This window comes from Xiphophorus couchianus, chromosome 11 (assembly GCF_001444195.1).
Source record: "Xiphophorus couchianus chromosome 11, X_couchianus-1.0, whole genome shotgun sequence".
In the NCBI taxonomy this organism is placed as follows: domain Eukaryota; kingdom Metazoa; phylum Chordata; class Actinopteri; order Cyprinodontiformes; family Poeciliidae; genus Xiphophorus; species Xiphophorus couchianus.
Window position 1 is genome coordinate 2,090,193 of NC_040238.1, and position 13,607 is coordinate 2,103,799.

General features: G+C 39.3%; 1 protein-coding gene across 4 annotated transcripts in view; it reads left to right on the top strand.

Moving 5' to 3' along the window:
- Window positions 1-13,607, top strand: part of rell2 (RELT like 2) — a 17,928-nt gene continuing 4,321 nt past the window's right edge. Inside the window, exons 1-6 of one of the 4 annotated variants that reach the window (XM_028031422.1) lie at window positions 1-137; window positions 9,430-9,478; window positions 11,330-11,533; window positions 11,982-12,044; window positions 12,229-12,292; window positions 13,408-13,584. In XM_028031422.1, the coding sequence (XP_027887223.1) occupies window positions 11,344-11,533; window positions 11,982-12,044; window positions 12,229-12,292; window positions 13,408-13,584 (494 nt within the window). In that variant the 5' untranslated portion in view covers window positions 1-137; window positions 9,430-9,478; window positions 11,330-11,343. Of the gene's footprint in view, window positions 138-8,677; window positions 9,035-9,272; window positions 9,479-11,329; window positions 11,534-11,981; window positions 12,045-12,228; window positions 12,293-13,407; window positions 13,585-13,607 lie in introns of those variants that run through there. The other 3 variants (XM_028031425.1, XM_028031424.1, XM_028031423.1) reach the window with 3 other exon arrangements.

A 13,607-nucleotide genomic window follows, 5' to 3' on the forward strand; every position in this document is an offset into this window, starting at 1 on the left:
TCCAGATGCCTCCCCGCTTCCTGCCCCCCTGTCCTCCCCAGCAGACTCTCTGCCTCCGCGCAGGCAGAGGCTGCAGCCATGGGCAGCATCGCTGCAGCGGGGAGGAGGGGAGCGGCCAGCCCGGACCTGAGTGACAGGTAAGCAGCTGCGTCTCTGTCCTGATAAACTGCTTCATCGAGTCATTAACCTTCAGAGTCTGGGCCGCGGTATCACCGGCTCACAGCCCCTGGGGGTCGAGTGAAGCAGGCGCCGGGCGGGGTGACGATGCGGTGAAAAGGTGACTGTATACGGCTGGGAGGACCTGGGACCTGGATGCCTAAGGAGGAAGTAAACCCCGCTAGAGCGATCGCAGCCCGGGGTTTGCCGCTCTGCAGCTTGTGCTTATTTTATTATCTAATACCAAAGTCATTACAGGACAGACTGACCTGGTAGATTCGGCTTTGTTTATATCTGATCATCTCACTCAGGGAAAATATCACCTTACGATTATTTGCTGCTGATATAACGGCTGTTCGAATAACGTCATAACAAGTCCTGGACGTTGTCAGAGAAACGGACACGTGTTTTACTGAACAGTTTGTTTCCAACAAGAACAGGCGGACAGCAAACCTGCCAAATGAAAGCTAATCATGCATTAAATTATTACTAAATCATCATTTTTAATCAACTTCACTGGAGTGTATGAAATTAATCATACTTTAATCGAAAACTAAAATAGACTATTAACAAAATAAGCTACGTTCTCATTTCAAAAAGCCTATCTGCTGCTAAATTATTGAATAGACACACATGAGCTCCAGAACAAAAATATTTGTTGTTTTTAATTCGTTATTTTTCACCATCAGATTGATGCAAAGTGCTATTCAGGTTTCAGTTCCCTGGAACCTCTGTAGGAATGTGGACTGTGGACGCCAACATTAGCCTGAGCTGCTGCAACATGTTTAGCATTCAGATGATATTTTAGGCTTGAATAGCTTCACTGAAAGGCTAACTCCTTTTAGCACAACTTGATTACAACAATAGTCTTTTCCAGCGTCCAATCAGGTTGTTTTTCAAAGCATAATTGAACACCCAGGGTTAGATCCTCCAACTGTGCTGCTGACTGGACCTCTGACAGTCAGCAGTAGGTTTTCTCTCAAATTAAATAATAAATAAATATTAATAAGCGATGATTGCTCTTTCAGACTGACTTGACTGACAGTACGATCTTAAGAGAATCTGATTCTAACTTTGGGTTTGTGTCTTGGACTGAAAGCAGCTTTGTGCTGTGCTCTTTGCTGATTTGTTTTAAAGGTGTAAGACGTCATTAATCCCAGAACTGAAGCAAAACGCATAAGTATCTAAAAATGAAATGATTAAAAAAACCCACTAATAAAACTGCAGATATACAGTTAAAATGAAAACACATCATCTTAATTACAAAAACTCAACTAAATCCCAAACTAACAGAAAGAGTTTAGTTCCCCTTATAAAACATTGATGTTTGTGCTGCTGTCTGCTCTACAGGAAGAAGAAGGTTGTTCCACAGGTCAGGGCTGTGATATGAGAACACTGACTCACTGCTGGGTTTGTTATTAAAATGTCTCTTTCAGAAAACCTGATAGATCAGGATGCTTTGTACAGTAAACATAAATCGTATAACTGTGTAGGACTGAGATAATGGATGACTGTGAAGGTCGTTGGATGCTGTAACCAGCGCAGGGACTTCAAAACAGGACAAATGTGACCTCTGCTGAATTCTGGACTAGCTGCAGAGAGCTGAAACAACTCTAGATTTAATTCAATCATTTAGTCTTCTTCGTTCATATTTGCCCTTAGTTACTGTGAATCTGACCTGATGGCCATAAAAGTGTGTTGCTAAGAATAGACATTAAACTCAGTGTCGTTCAGATGACAAAATATGGTGATGTGGATGGAGGCAGGGTGGGGGAGGTGGAGCTGCAGTGGCAGAGTTCACAGACTTCCCACAGGAAGTCAGTCAAATATTTATCAGACGGTACTCATGTTACTGCTGTTGATTGCAGGCTGCAGTGTCTCACGCTCAAGCTTTACCAATATCTGACCACACTTTCATCTGCCGGTTCCTGCAGAGACTTGATGCTGCAAAAATAAAAATGATCTTTCATAAAATGCTGTATGAGCAAAAGGGATTAAAGAGCAATTTGTGCAGGTTTCCTTTATGTAAATATAACCGTCTGAAACATTCATTTGTATCTCTCTCCATTAGCCTGATAAATGGCCGACTAGCAGGGCCTGGACAAACTAACAGGAGGCCCAGACAGTGATCAAGAGTAGCATGTAGAGGATGTATTGTATGTATGTGAATGGAAATGGTTATGGGGAAGTACTGCCGATCTGACGTGAGTTTTTATATATTGTATGTTTTGCTTTTATGTATTTATTTACGGCTATTGTCCTTTATGGACGTGCTGTTCTTATTGTTGTACAGCAGTTTTTGCCCCTGCTTCCTAGACAAATTTATTCTATGGGAGACTAATAAATGATCTTGCCATATATGCCTGAAGATGGAATGTTAATATGTAATTGAAGTTTATCTCTTGTTGCTTTAACCAGCCAGACTGGAGGATACGACCTTCAGTAGGACAGACATTCAGCCTGCTAACAGTCAGGTATCTGTCAGCATCCAGTGACAGCAGTCAGTGGTTACATACATTTTTCAGTTTTTACTTTAAGTCATTTCTGAAAATCAAAATAACAACCCAGTGTTATATATAACATTGTTTACTGCAATAATCAAAATGTTACATCATTTTTACAGCTACATAAATGCATTTTCTGTTTGAATGCATACTTTCGGATTATGTTATCTTTTTTGTTTATTTTTTTTAAATGAATGTATAATGTGTAAATGTGCTGTATATAAAACTCATAGGCCCATGTCAGGTACCTTGTATTGCTTTTGTTGGATTTTTGTGATTATAAATACTATTCAAATATTTGAAAATGATGATATTTCAGTACATCTTTTTAGGAACAGAATGAAGAAAACAAATTCAACCATACATGTATCAGTTCCTACTGACCCACCTATAAACATCCAGCCACTGTAGGATGTTTAATTGACAGAGAATGTCACTTTAACCTCTGAGGTTTTGATTTTCATCAGAAGTTAAAGTTCAGTGTGTGTGTGCATGTGTGTGTGGTGGCTGGAGAACTGCGCCTGGCATGCTAAAGTGTGACCAAGTCATAAAATAACTTCCTGTGTTTAAGCCACTGTGGGTTTTTCATCATGGCTGCTGTTTCGCCTTGTCTAAACTTGTCTTTCTGCGCGCCGATGCCGCAAATCTCAAAGGAAAAGTCATGAGAAACCTGACCTGGTAGCAGGAAACCATTTAGAGTTAGCATTGTTAGCATGGACGTGCCACTGGTGTGTGTACAGAAGTAATGTGAAGCAATCGTGTCAACATGGAGCGCAACCAAGTCAAACCTTTACAATACGTAGGTTTGCACTGAGACACATTTAAAATCTCAGCATACCGTCACGGCCGGCGTTGTATCAGGCCTGATACTTTATTGTGGCTCAGTGCCTTCAAACCACACAAGGATCCATTTGCATTAGGACATGTCCTACAATACAGCCAGTCTTCTGATTGGTGAGCATACGTTTCTGTATTTCCTTGTCATGCCAGTGTTTGAGCGGCTTGTGGAACCTTTTTCTGCCCTTGCAAAGGGACTGAAAATGATAATGGAAGCGATACTGCAGGTTCAGAAATCTATGTGCTCTTATGATTTAACTAGCGATGATGGAGGGAGCCAGGTCTGCAAAGGTAAAACACAGTTTTCTATTTCTTTACTCTCGAGTTGTATTTTGTAAAGCTTTCTCATTTAATATAATGTTGGAAGCTTTTTTGTCGGTTTAGAAAAACAACTACAAAAAACCCAGCACTGCTTTGACTGAACATAACCAAATCTCTTGTGAATACATTTTAGATCTGTTTTTTCTGGCAACGTAGTTCCCTCTTCCTGCAGAGTTCTTTAGTTTTAAAACTGATCAACAAATTTGTTTTTCTTCCCGTAATAGAAGTAGTTTCAGTTACACTTTTTACTTCCAGGCATGTGAGATGGAAAGTATAGAATAGATATTAACAGAGAATTACAGTATGTCTGATCCTACCCAAATGGGAAACAATGAAATAAATAAGCCTAACACTCTTTGGTACTGCAGCATGGGACATCTGAGCTGTAAGTAACCTTCAGACTGTTGGAAATGTTAAATGGGTTTAGAAAGCAAAATCAGTTTACCGGCACTGAGATCCATTTGGGGTTGTGGGCTGCAGGTAGACGTGTAGCTAATGCAGCAGCTGTAGAAGTTTAACATCTCTCCACCATGATCAAACTTTAGCTTATGAAACTCATGCATTTTAACGTCATGCTATGCAACGTTTGCATACTGCTATGAAATGAACTTGTAGGAAAGGGCTGTAACAGAAGCCTTTCTTCCAGAAATGTCCTCCGTTTAGCTCCTTCCATCTTCACAATGAGCCTGACTTTCTCCCCTGTCCTTGCTGAAAAAAACAAACAAACAAAGCATGATGCTGTTACCACCATGTATCAGTAGGATTGGGCTGTCAGTGTAATAAAAAACAAGAGCAAAACATCAATTTAAGTATTTGATGTCTGTGTTGGAGATGGGAACTACAATTTTCCTGAGGAAAAATCCCAAAGGGAATAATAAAGTTTCTATCTGTCTGTCTGTCTGTCTGTCTTTCTAATGAGTATGGTCTGTGCTGTTTTATTTTATTTTAATTTCTTTTACATGCACAAGGTTTTACATCTAAGCTAAAAAATTTTTTTTTATGGTTTCATATGAACAGAACAGCTTCTTGCATGTCTTTGTTTTGTCCCTGGATGTCTTGTGGGAAAACCCCGTTATTATGACTTGTGGCTTTCATTCTACAGAGGCTTTCTGCCTGACACGCCTCCCTCAGATTTGTGGAGGACATTCTCATAGTTGTCCTTTATTAGAGTAAAGTGGGCTGAAACTCCAAGCAGAAAGTAAGTCCTACATTTCTAGAGAAATATAAGACTACAGATTCATCTCCTTGCACAATCTTAAGGTCAAGAAATTTGAGTCAGTACAAGCGGGGAATACTATCAAATGTAATGGTGCAAGAATCTATGAACTGAAAAATGATATCAGGCTGGCTGCAGCCATTCTTTGGGGACAGACGGGGACACTAGATGTTTTTCTAAGCTGAATTGGGTTCAGTTCTTGAATAAGTCTGGCCAGTGTTCTCTCCTGTTAGGCGCAGGAGCCAGTGTATGTCAGTTTAGGTCTGACCAGGTGCTGGACTTAAAGTGAATGAAACAAACAGCTTTTAGAAGACCTTTAGAAACCCTAATGGTCTGATGTTCAGGACCGTTTTAACATGAAAGAATGACTGCTTGGAGGTTACTGTATGTATGAAAAATAAACAACGACTCAACATATTTGCACAGCTCTGCTGATGACTGTGATCTCATTGACTTACAAACACACCATGTGTTCTTAAAGCCGACTCACTGAATCTCCATTTGCTGCATGTCTGCATTCCTGCTGAGCAACATGCTGCCGCTGTAGAGAGGAGATCCTGTGGAGGTCGTGACGGTGCTGAGTCATCCCGCTGTCTCTGTCAGCAGTGACAAACTGGGACTGTGAATGCATCGCCCTTCTCTCTGCAGATCACACACTGTGTCGTTTTACCATCAGTTGGTTTGAGCATTTCTTTTGGTAAAACACAAAAATCCAAAAAGCTGCTCAGATGCTTTGGTCCTCTGTCTGATAGACTAGTGTTGGTTGTGAATGACTCTGGGTGAGTCATTCAGTCTAACGCTCTGCAGCTTACTGATGTCAAAGGCTTTTTGCCTGCCAGAGAACTGGGCTGAGTAGGATTAGCACAGTCAATAATAAATATCATCTGGAAAACTTCCATAGTAGTAATGGTTATCAGTAAGTGTTACATGCCTGCAAACATAATTATTTAGCAGATGATTTAGTCTCAGCTGAATGTTGTACAATGAACGACTCTCATGGTGCAGGGCCTTCAACTGTAAAACCTCAGAATTTTTCAGAAGAAAGAATCTAAAAAAATATAAAAATCTACTACAGCCTGATTGCCTGAGTGTTCAAAGCCTTAAATGAATACCTCGCTGAAGCAACTTTGGATTTCATTTCTGCATTCATTTCAGTCACCAGTTAATGATAAACCTGAAAAGATGAGCTGGTCTGGTTTTCCATCCTTTAGTTTGAGGCATTGTTTGCAGGAAGCTTCCAAAAGATCAAAATGATCTCACTGTATCAGCGTTAACTGTCAGAACGAGAACACACAGGATCCAGTACTATACTTGGACCATTAATCAGTGGGACAACTAATCAACGTTTATAGAGAATATGAGGAAGGACATCTGACTGAAACACACCACAGAAATACCAAGAGGTTGACACACAGAAAGACCTGCAGAAAGTTCTAGTTTCAATTTTTGACTTGCATACCTAAACTGAGCTGATATAACCATGTCATTACCCTCTGAGATTTTAAAGTATTCTTATTGTGATATGAAATAAGGTCAGAAACAGTGTGACAGCAGCTTAAACTGACAAATGTGTTCTCATTGAATTGGTGGAAACAGCATTCATACTGCAGGACAGTCGTGACGTAGAACACTGTAAGAAAGAAAAAAAGAGAAGAGAAGAGAAAAGACTCCAGTCACACCGACAGAGGACTACAGCTGTTCCTCTGCTGACGCTTCACTTTTCATACAAGGCAGACAAAATACTCATCTTGTCCCTGCTTGTGAGACAATTGAGACTGTGTGCTGACTCACTAAACAGTACAAAACGCTTTATATGTAAACTCCATATTCAGTGTTTACATGGACATGAATTTTCTCCATAATTAGCATTTCCCTCATTTAAAGTATGTTTTTCCTGAAGGTCAGCCAGAGTTAGAAGGATGTGACGCTGGGCTGTGTTTTAATGGGATGCTTGGGCGTGTTTGTGTTATTGACCTCTAACTGCCCCTGAGGAAACAGGAAATGACTTCACTGTGGTTGAGAAGGGTCACTTGAATGCATCGCGAACAAGTCAGTGTCTAACATGTCATGATATGTCGAAAAAGATTCTCATGTTTTTGAGAAAAATATTTTTCACTATTTTGACAAAAAGAAGCTTTACGAATCCTAAACTCTGTTTATAGAATCTTTTTAAAAAAAATGTAGTCCATGTTTAGGTAGGCTCTAATCTTTGTCCAATTAAATAGGGTTTTAATTTGTGACCAGTGTAGAGTTATCCACACTGGTCACAGTGTTAAAGTTCAATCAGCATTCTGTTCTGAATATCTATCTGCATAATGTCTGCAGGATCCATAGGCATCCAGGCTAACATTTGATTTATGAGTGGAAGGTTTAGATGTAAATGAAGACCTAATTAAAAGAGGAGAATGAGCTGGGATCCTAATTACAGACATAATCTGTAGTGGAAGAGCTGCACACCCGTATGCCTCTGCTCTTCGTTTCCATGTGAGGCAGGTTGTGCTATCATTGCTGTAGATTTAATGACTTTATCTACAAATGCAGGTCAGACTGTTCCTCAGGAGCCTCAGATATATTTTGTCAGCTCTGTTTCTTCTCAGTTCAGTCACAAGGACACAGCCAGTTTGTGAGAGCTCAGTAGATCTTGTTGGAAATCACAATTCGTGCTGAACAACGGCCAAATTTCCTCTTATGAACCCAACAAGACAGCTTCCTGTTGTCAGTGCTTAGCCTTTACAGCTCAAATCTTCAGTGACATTTTAGTTTTAATTGTTGTTTTTTCCATCCACCAGTAGATGGAAAGAAAGCATAAATCACCATGTAAATCTTTATTTAATAAACTCAAATTGGAGCTGGACACTTTTATGACTTCTGGCATTTTTACATGTTTTACAGACTTTATTGTAGACCTTATGAATTTCTACAAACCAATTTTAGACCAGGCAGTTTCCCCTGGTTTAATATTAAGACTATGTATAAACTTAGCAATGCCTCATAAGAAATAAAGTCAATGTGTAGCTTCTATGTTTAAATCAGATCTACTGCATTCCAAAGTCAACAAAATAATTGTGAACTAGGAATTTGATTTATCATCAATATGAAGCTAAACCAAATGCTAACATTAGCATTGTCAGAAACTAAGAGGTCATTGGTTGCGGTGCCTCAGTGAGTGGTATGTAATCAAGTGATTTTTCAATTGTTGAAAATTGCATAGAAAAAACATTTCACCACAAAACTCAGTAAGCTGTAGCAGGAACCACAGGAGAAGATTGTGACAGGAAAAATGTTACGTCAGTCCTGGCAATGAGAGTCTAGTGAGTGAGATTACAAAAGCAGAATGGAGGGAAGGTGAAGGTCTGAAAGCCTGAGAAAACACTGACATACAGTAGGCTGGAAGAGGATAAATGTCACTATTCTATGAAACTGTAAATAAATTATGAAATATATTGACTGTATTTCTGCAGCTTATCTCCTCCAAGCTAACTTGTTTTTTTGTTCACATGTCACTTCCATGAAATTGTTCCCACATCCTTGCATAAGAAAAGTATCCCCCAAAAATCAACAGTGAAAAGATTGAAAAGATCAAATACATGTCTCTCTCTCTCTCTCTCTCTCTCTTTCTCTCTCTCTCTCTCTCTCTGGCTAACTGCAGGTAGGAGTCAAAAAAAAAAAAGGTGTCAGAGTTTTACTGTCAAAATATGCTCTAAATATCTCCCTAATATTGAATATTAGAACACATTTTTTTAATAAAGTGACAAACTTTCAGCACATCAGTGAGCAAATGGTCATTATGCAACAGACTTCTGGAGGATGTGGAGAGCTGGTTGCTGATGATATGAGCTATCGCTGTTCAGCCACCCTGAGGACATTTCAGAAGGAACAAGTGTAGATAAATGACGGAGGGTGTGTGTGTGTGTGTGTGTGTGTGAGGGTTGTTATTATTGCTGATAAGAGGCGGATAGGACAACAACAATAAGCTCTTGCATGTTGACTCCTTTAAATTGTGAGCACCTTTGCTCTACATGTTTATTATCTATATTTACATATGTAATCATATTTACTGATATCAGGTGTGTGACGCTGTAATAATGTGTCTGTGGGCAGCAAATAGGAGTGTGTCTTGGTTTAATCTTATTTCAGGACTACATGAATTTTGTTCTGTTTATAAAAGACATCTGTTCCAATGATGGCTATTATTTTCTTTCTCTCCTCTCTCTGTCCTTGTGCCTCCACATGTGGAGGCAGAGAGAAGGTGTGGCTGAGGGGGAGCCCTGGCTGGTGGGGCACACGGCTCCATTTCTGGCTCTGGCTCTTTTATCCGATGCAAACAGTTGGACTTTCAGCACCGACCAAATCTCTCTGGATTTTCTGCTGTCTACTTTTTGGCATGTTTTCCAGTGACCATGCTGACGTCCTGCACGTCCGCCGTTGACAGGCTGTGAAACCGGTAAGGCTCGTCTGTTTGTTGGCTTATGCAAAAACATGAGGCTCAGGGCTTGAGGTTGGGCTACTTCTCTTATGTTGGGACTGTGATCCAGGTGTAATAGTTCCTGCTTTTGACCAATAACAGATCTAGTCTGACTGTAAACATATTTTTAGAAATTCTTTCCCCAAGAAAAGTTCCAACAAGCCTTATTCTTCATGGAGAAATGTTCTTTTAGAGACAGAGTGAGCTTCTATTAAGCTGTAACAAACTATTACCTGGGTAGAGCGTCAACTATTTCTGTAGTTTAGCTTCTGTTATCACTAGCTCATAATACATATTTTCTATGTAGCCTCAAGTAATTTTTACAAACAAGAAACATCAGCTCAAGATATCACTCCAAGCTTCAAAGCTTGTACAGAAGAGGGTTTATAAATGTTAACAGTTTATTTCAGAATTGGCTGTATATGTGTATAAGACTTGGTGTGTGGCTGGGGTTTATTAAAATAGATGCAGCTTATGACAACAAATCTAGCTGGATGACTGCAGCTACTTTTGTGACTGAATCTTGGAAATAATTATCAAACTTCTACAAATAAGATCAGGTCCTCTGGTTCTATAAAAGGTTATTGAAAGATGGATGTGAATTTGAAATGTAAGTAAATTGGGACCAAAACAAGAAAAGTGGAAATAACATCTCAGTTCCACCAGGAGAGTTAGAGTTTTTACGTTTGAATAGGCCGTACCCTACATGTTGGATCAAGTGCATGCACATGCACTTGATCCTTGGTTAGCCCTATTGGGTAGAGATTAAATGTTCTTCCCATTCATGCTGCATGCATGTTTAGTTTATGTTATTATGGAAATACAAATAGGTAAGCTATCCCCGTTCTTCTTATATTTACAGATCAAGCTGTTTTACCTTCTACTGTGACATTTGTCTGTACAAACATCAAACATCTTAAGGTAAAAAGTGCAAATATTATGACATTTGCATTAGGACAAATGTCCAGGTCCTAAATGAAAACTTTCTAGAAGTAATTTTAATCTGGAAACCATATTTAGTTTATTTTGCTTTTCTGGTAGAAGTCTATCAGCATACCACATCTTCACTTGGTAATATTTGAAAGGTCTTTCTTTGCTAAACTTCTCCAAATTGCAAGTTGATGTTAAATATATTAAATTGATTCTATTATATTTATGTTGGGTGTAAAAGAAGAATAAATGTAGAAATTAGCTCAACCGGTGCACAGTGTAGCAGTTCACTGGTTGGCCCCTAAAAGGGTCACCACCTGAAGTTAACAGCTTCTCATTTCTGAAGCAGCCATGTGGGTCAGATCACTGGCAGCAAGCAGAGAAAACAACGTAGGAGAAACTGATCAAACTTGGCCGAGAAACGTCCAACAAAGTCTTAAAAACTGGAGGGAAAGGGGAGAACCATTTACCATTCAGCATGTAAAAAGATCATAGTGAATGGTAAAGACTATGATAAATGGAAATTATTTATCATAGTTTCCATTTAATATTGCGACATCCTGACAGTTTAACGTGTGTGTGTGTGTGTGTGTGTGTGTGTGTACACTTTAGAGATCCACTGCAGCTTCATTACACACACAGACTGACTGCTTTCCAGCTGCTCAGCAGCTACAAAAGTATTTTATCAGATGAAATGTACAGAATCTCATTTTTAATTATATATTGATTCTAATAAAAATAAAAATTGTGTTGTTTCAATCATTTGACCTTTATTGTCAGTTTGTATTCAATGGCCGTTTCTACAATTAACTTTCATCACCATATTGTTCTTTTACTGACAGCAGCCATGACAGAGCTGACAGAGGCAGCACTGACCTATGACCTGTGTCTCCCTCTCAGGTTTCAGCCGCATTATGACTAAATTAGCAGCTTCTGGGGCGGGGGAGCACCCCCCATCCTACATTATTTTTCTAGTGGTCTTCCTCTTCTTCTTGACGGGTCTGCTGGGCTTCCTTATCTGCCACCTGCTGAAGAAGAAGGGCTACCGCTGCCGAACCAGAGACCTGGAGGATGAAGAGGACAAGCTTGGGGAAGATGAAGATGGTAAGTGGAGAAGATAAATGGAGGAATCAGTTTTACATTTTTTTCTAATGTTTTCTAAGTGATTTCTTGTGCTATTAGTCATTCTCTTGGTGTAATCAGCTAAGGGTGCAGGGCATATAGTAAAACATACATACAATACACACACAGAGTCTTTTGGTTTATTCTATTTTAGTTGTTTGCCAAAAAGCAAATATGAATCATTTTAGTAGTTTTAGTTGTTACACCAGGCTTCAGATTTAGTGGCAGTGCTGGTGAAAAGGTTTCAAAAGCATTTGAATAGACAATAGATTTTAATATGGCACTACCATCAAAGTATTCATTTGTTTAATTTTGACAGATGTAATAACATTTGGTGCTGGAAAATGTAAAAAAAAAAAATCAAAACATTCAGTTTGTGGACACTTTAGTGTTCAATAAATAAAAACATATCTTGTTTGGTTGTTTTCAGACGAGAACGAAGAGAACCAGGACACCGTGGAGCAGATTCTTAAATGCATCATGGAAAATGAAGGTAACAAAAGTTGAAATGTTGCTAAACTGAATTTATTATTCCGTGCTGTGATGCTGGTGTTGATTTATATCAAATGGCTCTTTTCTGATCAGATGTGTGTATCCCATTACCATTCGTGGGACTTTCTCAGAATTTGTCAGAAAAGCCGTTTGAGTCAGTGGATTTGTGATCTTGTCTCCTGCAGCCAACATGGAGGCCTTCAATGAGATGCTGGGGAACCACAGCGTCTGTGTGCGCCATGATCAACGGTAGGCTCACACACAAACCCAGCGCTGAGCACATGGCAGCAGATTTTATTTTTTAAATTATGATGAACAATTTTTCTAATTCATTTAATTATTGTGATAGTTTAAGATCTGCTAATGATGACACAACAGCACACTAGAGAGCAACTCATGATAATAGAATTGTGGATAATCTACAAATACGGTACAGGGTTCAGTGTAGGGGACAAAAACTCTTTAGCTTTAAAGATTACAAAAATCACAGAAAATCAAATAATCACTGTTTCAACTTCATATTTAATGAAGATAAAAAGCTCTGATTTACAGTTACATGTTAGATTATTAGTTATTGTTATTAGTTATTTTTTAGCACAGTTAGCATTGCTACTCATAAACATCATTCCCTGTATACATTCCCTGTCAAGTAGGTTGACTGAGGATAAGCCAATATTTCCTACTCCAGCCTGGTCCATGACAGATAGATCTTGATTCTTCAGAAGGGAACCAGGAGCAGCTTTCCTGCGGTTCGTTCTTGTATCATCGGCTAAAGTGGCAGCTTGAACGAACAAATGTAGTTTCGTCAAAATTCTTGCACTTCGTGTGCTCAGTTTTTGAAGACCACACTAATACTAAAAATTGTGTTTTTCATTCAGCAGCAACTTGAACACCAAAGACTGCCATATTGTTAGCATGACCTGCTACAGCTTAGACACCAGACCATTCCCAGTCAAGCATTACATCAAATAATTCTTGTCACCAGCCGTGTTCTCACTGTAATGTTTCTGCCAAGAAATTCACAAAGGAACTATCTTCATCAATTCTTTCAAATTCATGAAATAATAAAAAACGTAAACTTCTGTGAGGTGTGAAAGGAAAGAGTAGATATCTGATTGACCTGGGGATTACATCCGAAAGGTGAAAACCTAACTGTTTTTTTCCAAACAAGGACCAAAGTTCCAGGTTTGTATAACTAACAGCATCAGCGATTTACTTGCTTATGTTTGTACAAATGCATATATTGGATCTTTGTCTTTGCTGTCCATAATAATCTCAGGCATTTGAAGTATTTTAGGCCAAGCTCTCATGAAAACAAGTAATTCTGAAATTGCACACCAATAATCTTGCATGTTGACATCCAGGTTACGTAAGGAGTCCATCGGTGGCATTCCTCCCCATCTCCATACAGTCCACTCAGGAACCGACCTCAACTCCTGCCTCCTCTGCGCCCAGGTCAAAGCAAAGAGGGGCCGCAGACAGAGCAGGACACCCCGCTTCAAACAACGACCCGGAGAGCAGACCGTCTTCTCTGTTGGAAGGTAGGAACATAAACTTTAACCAT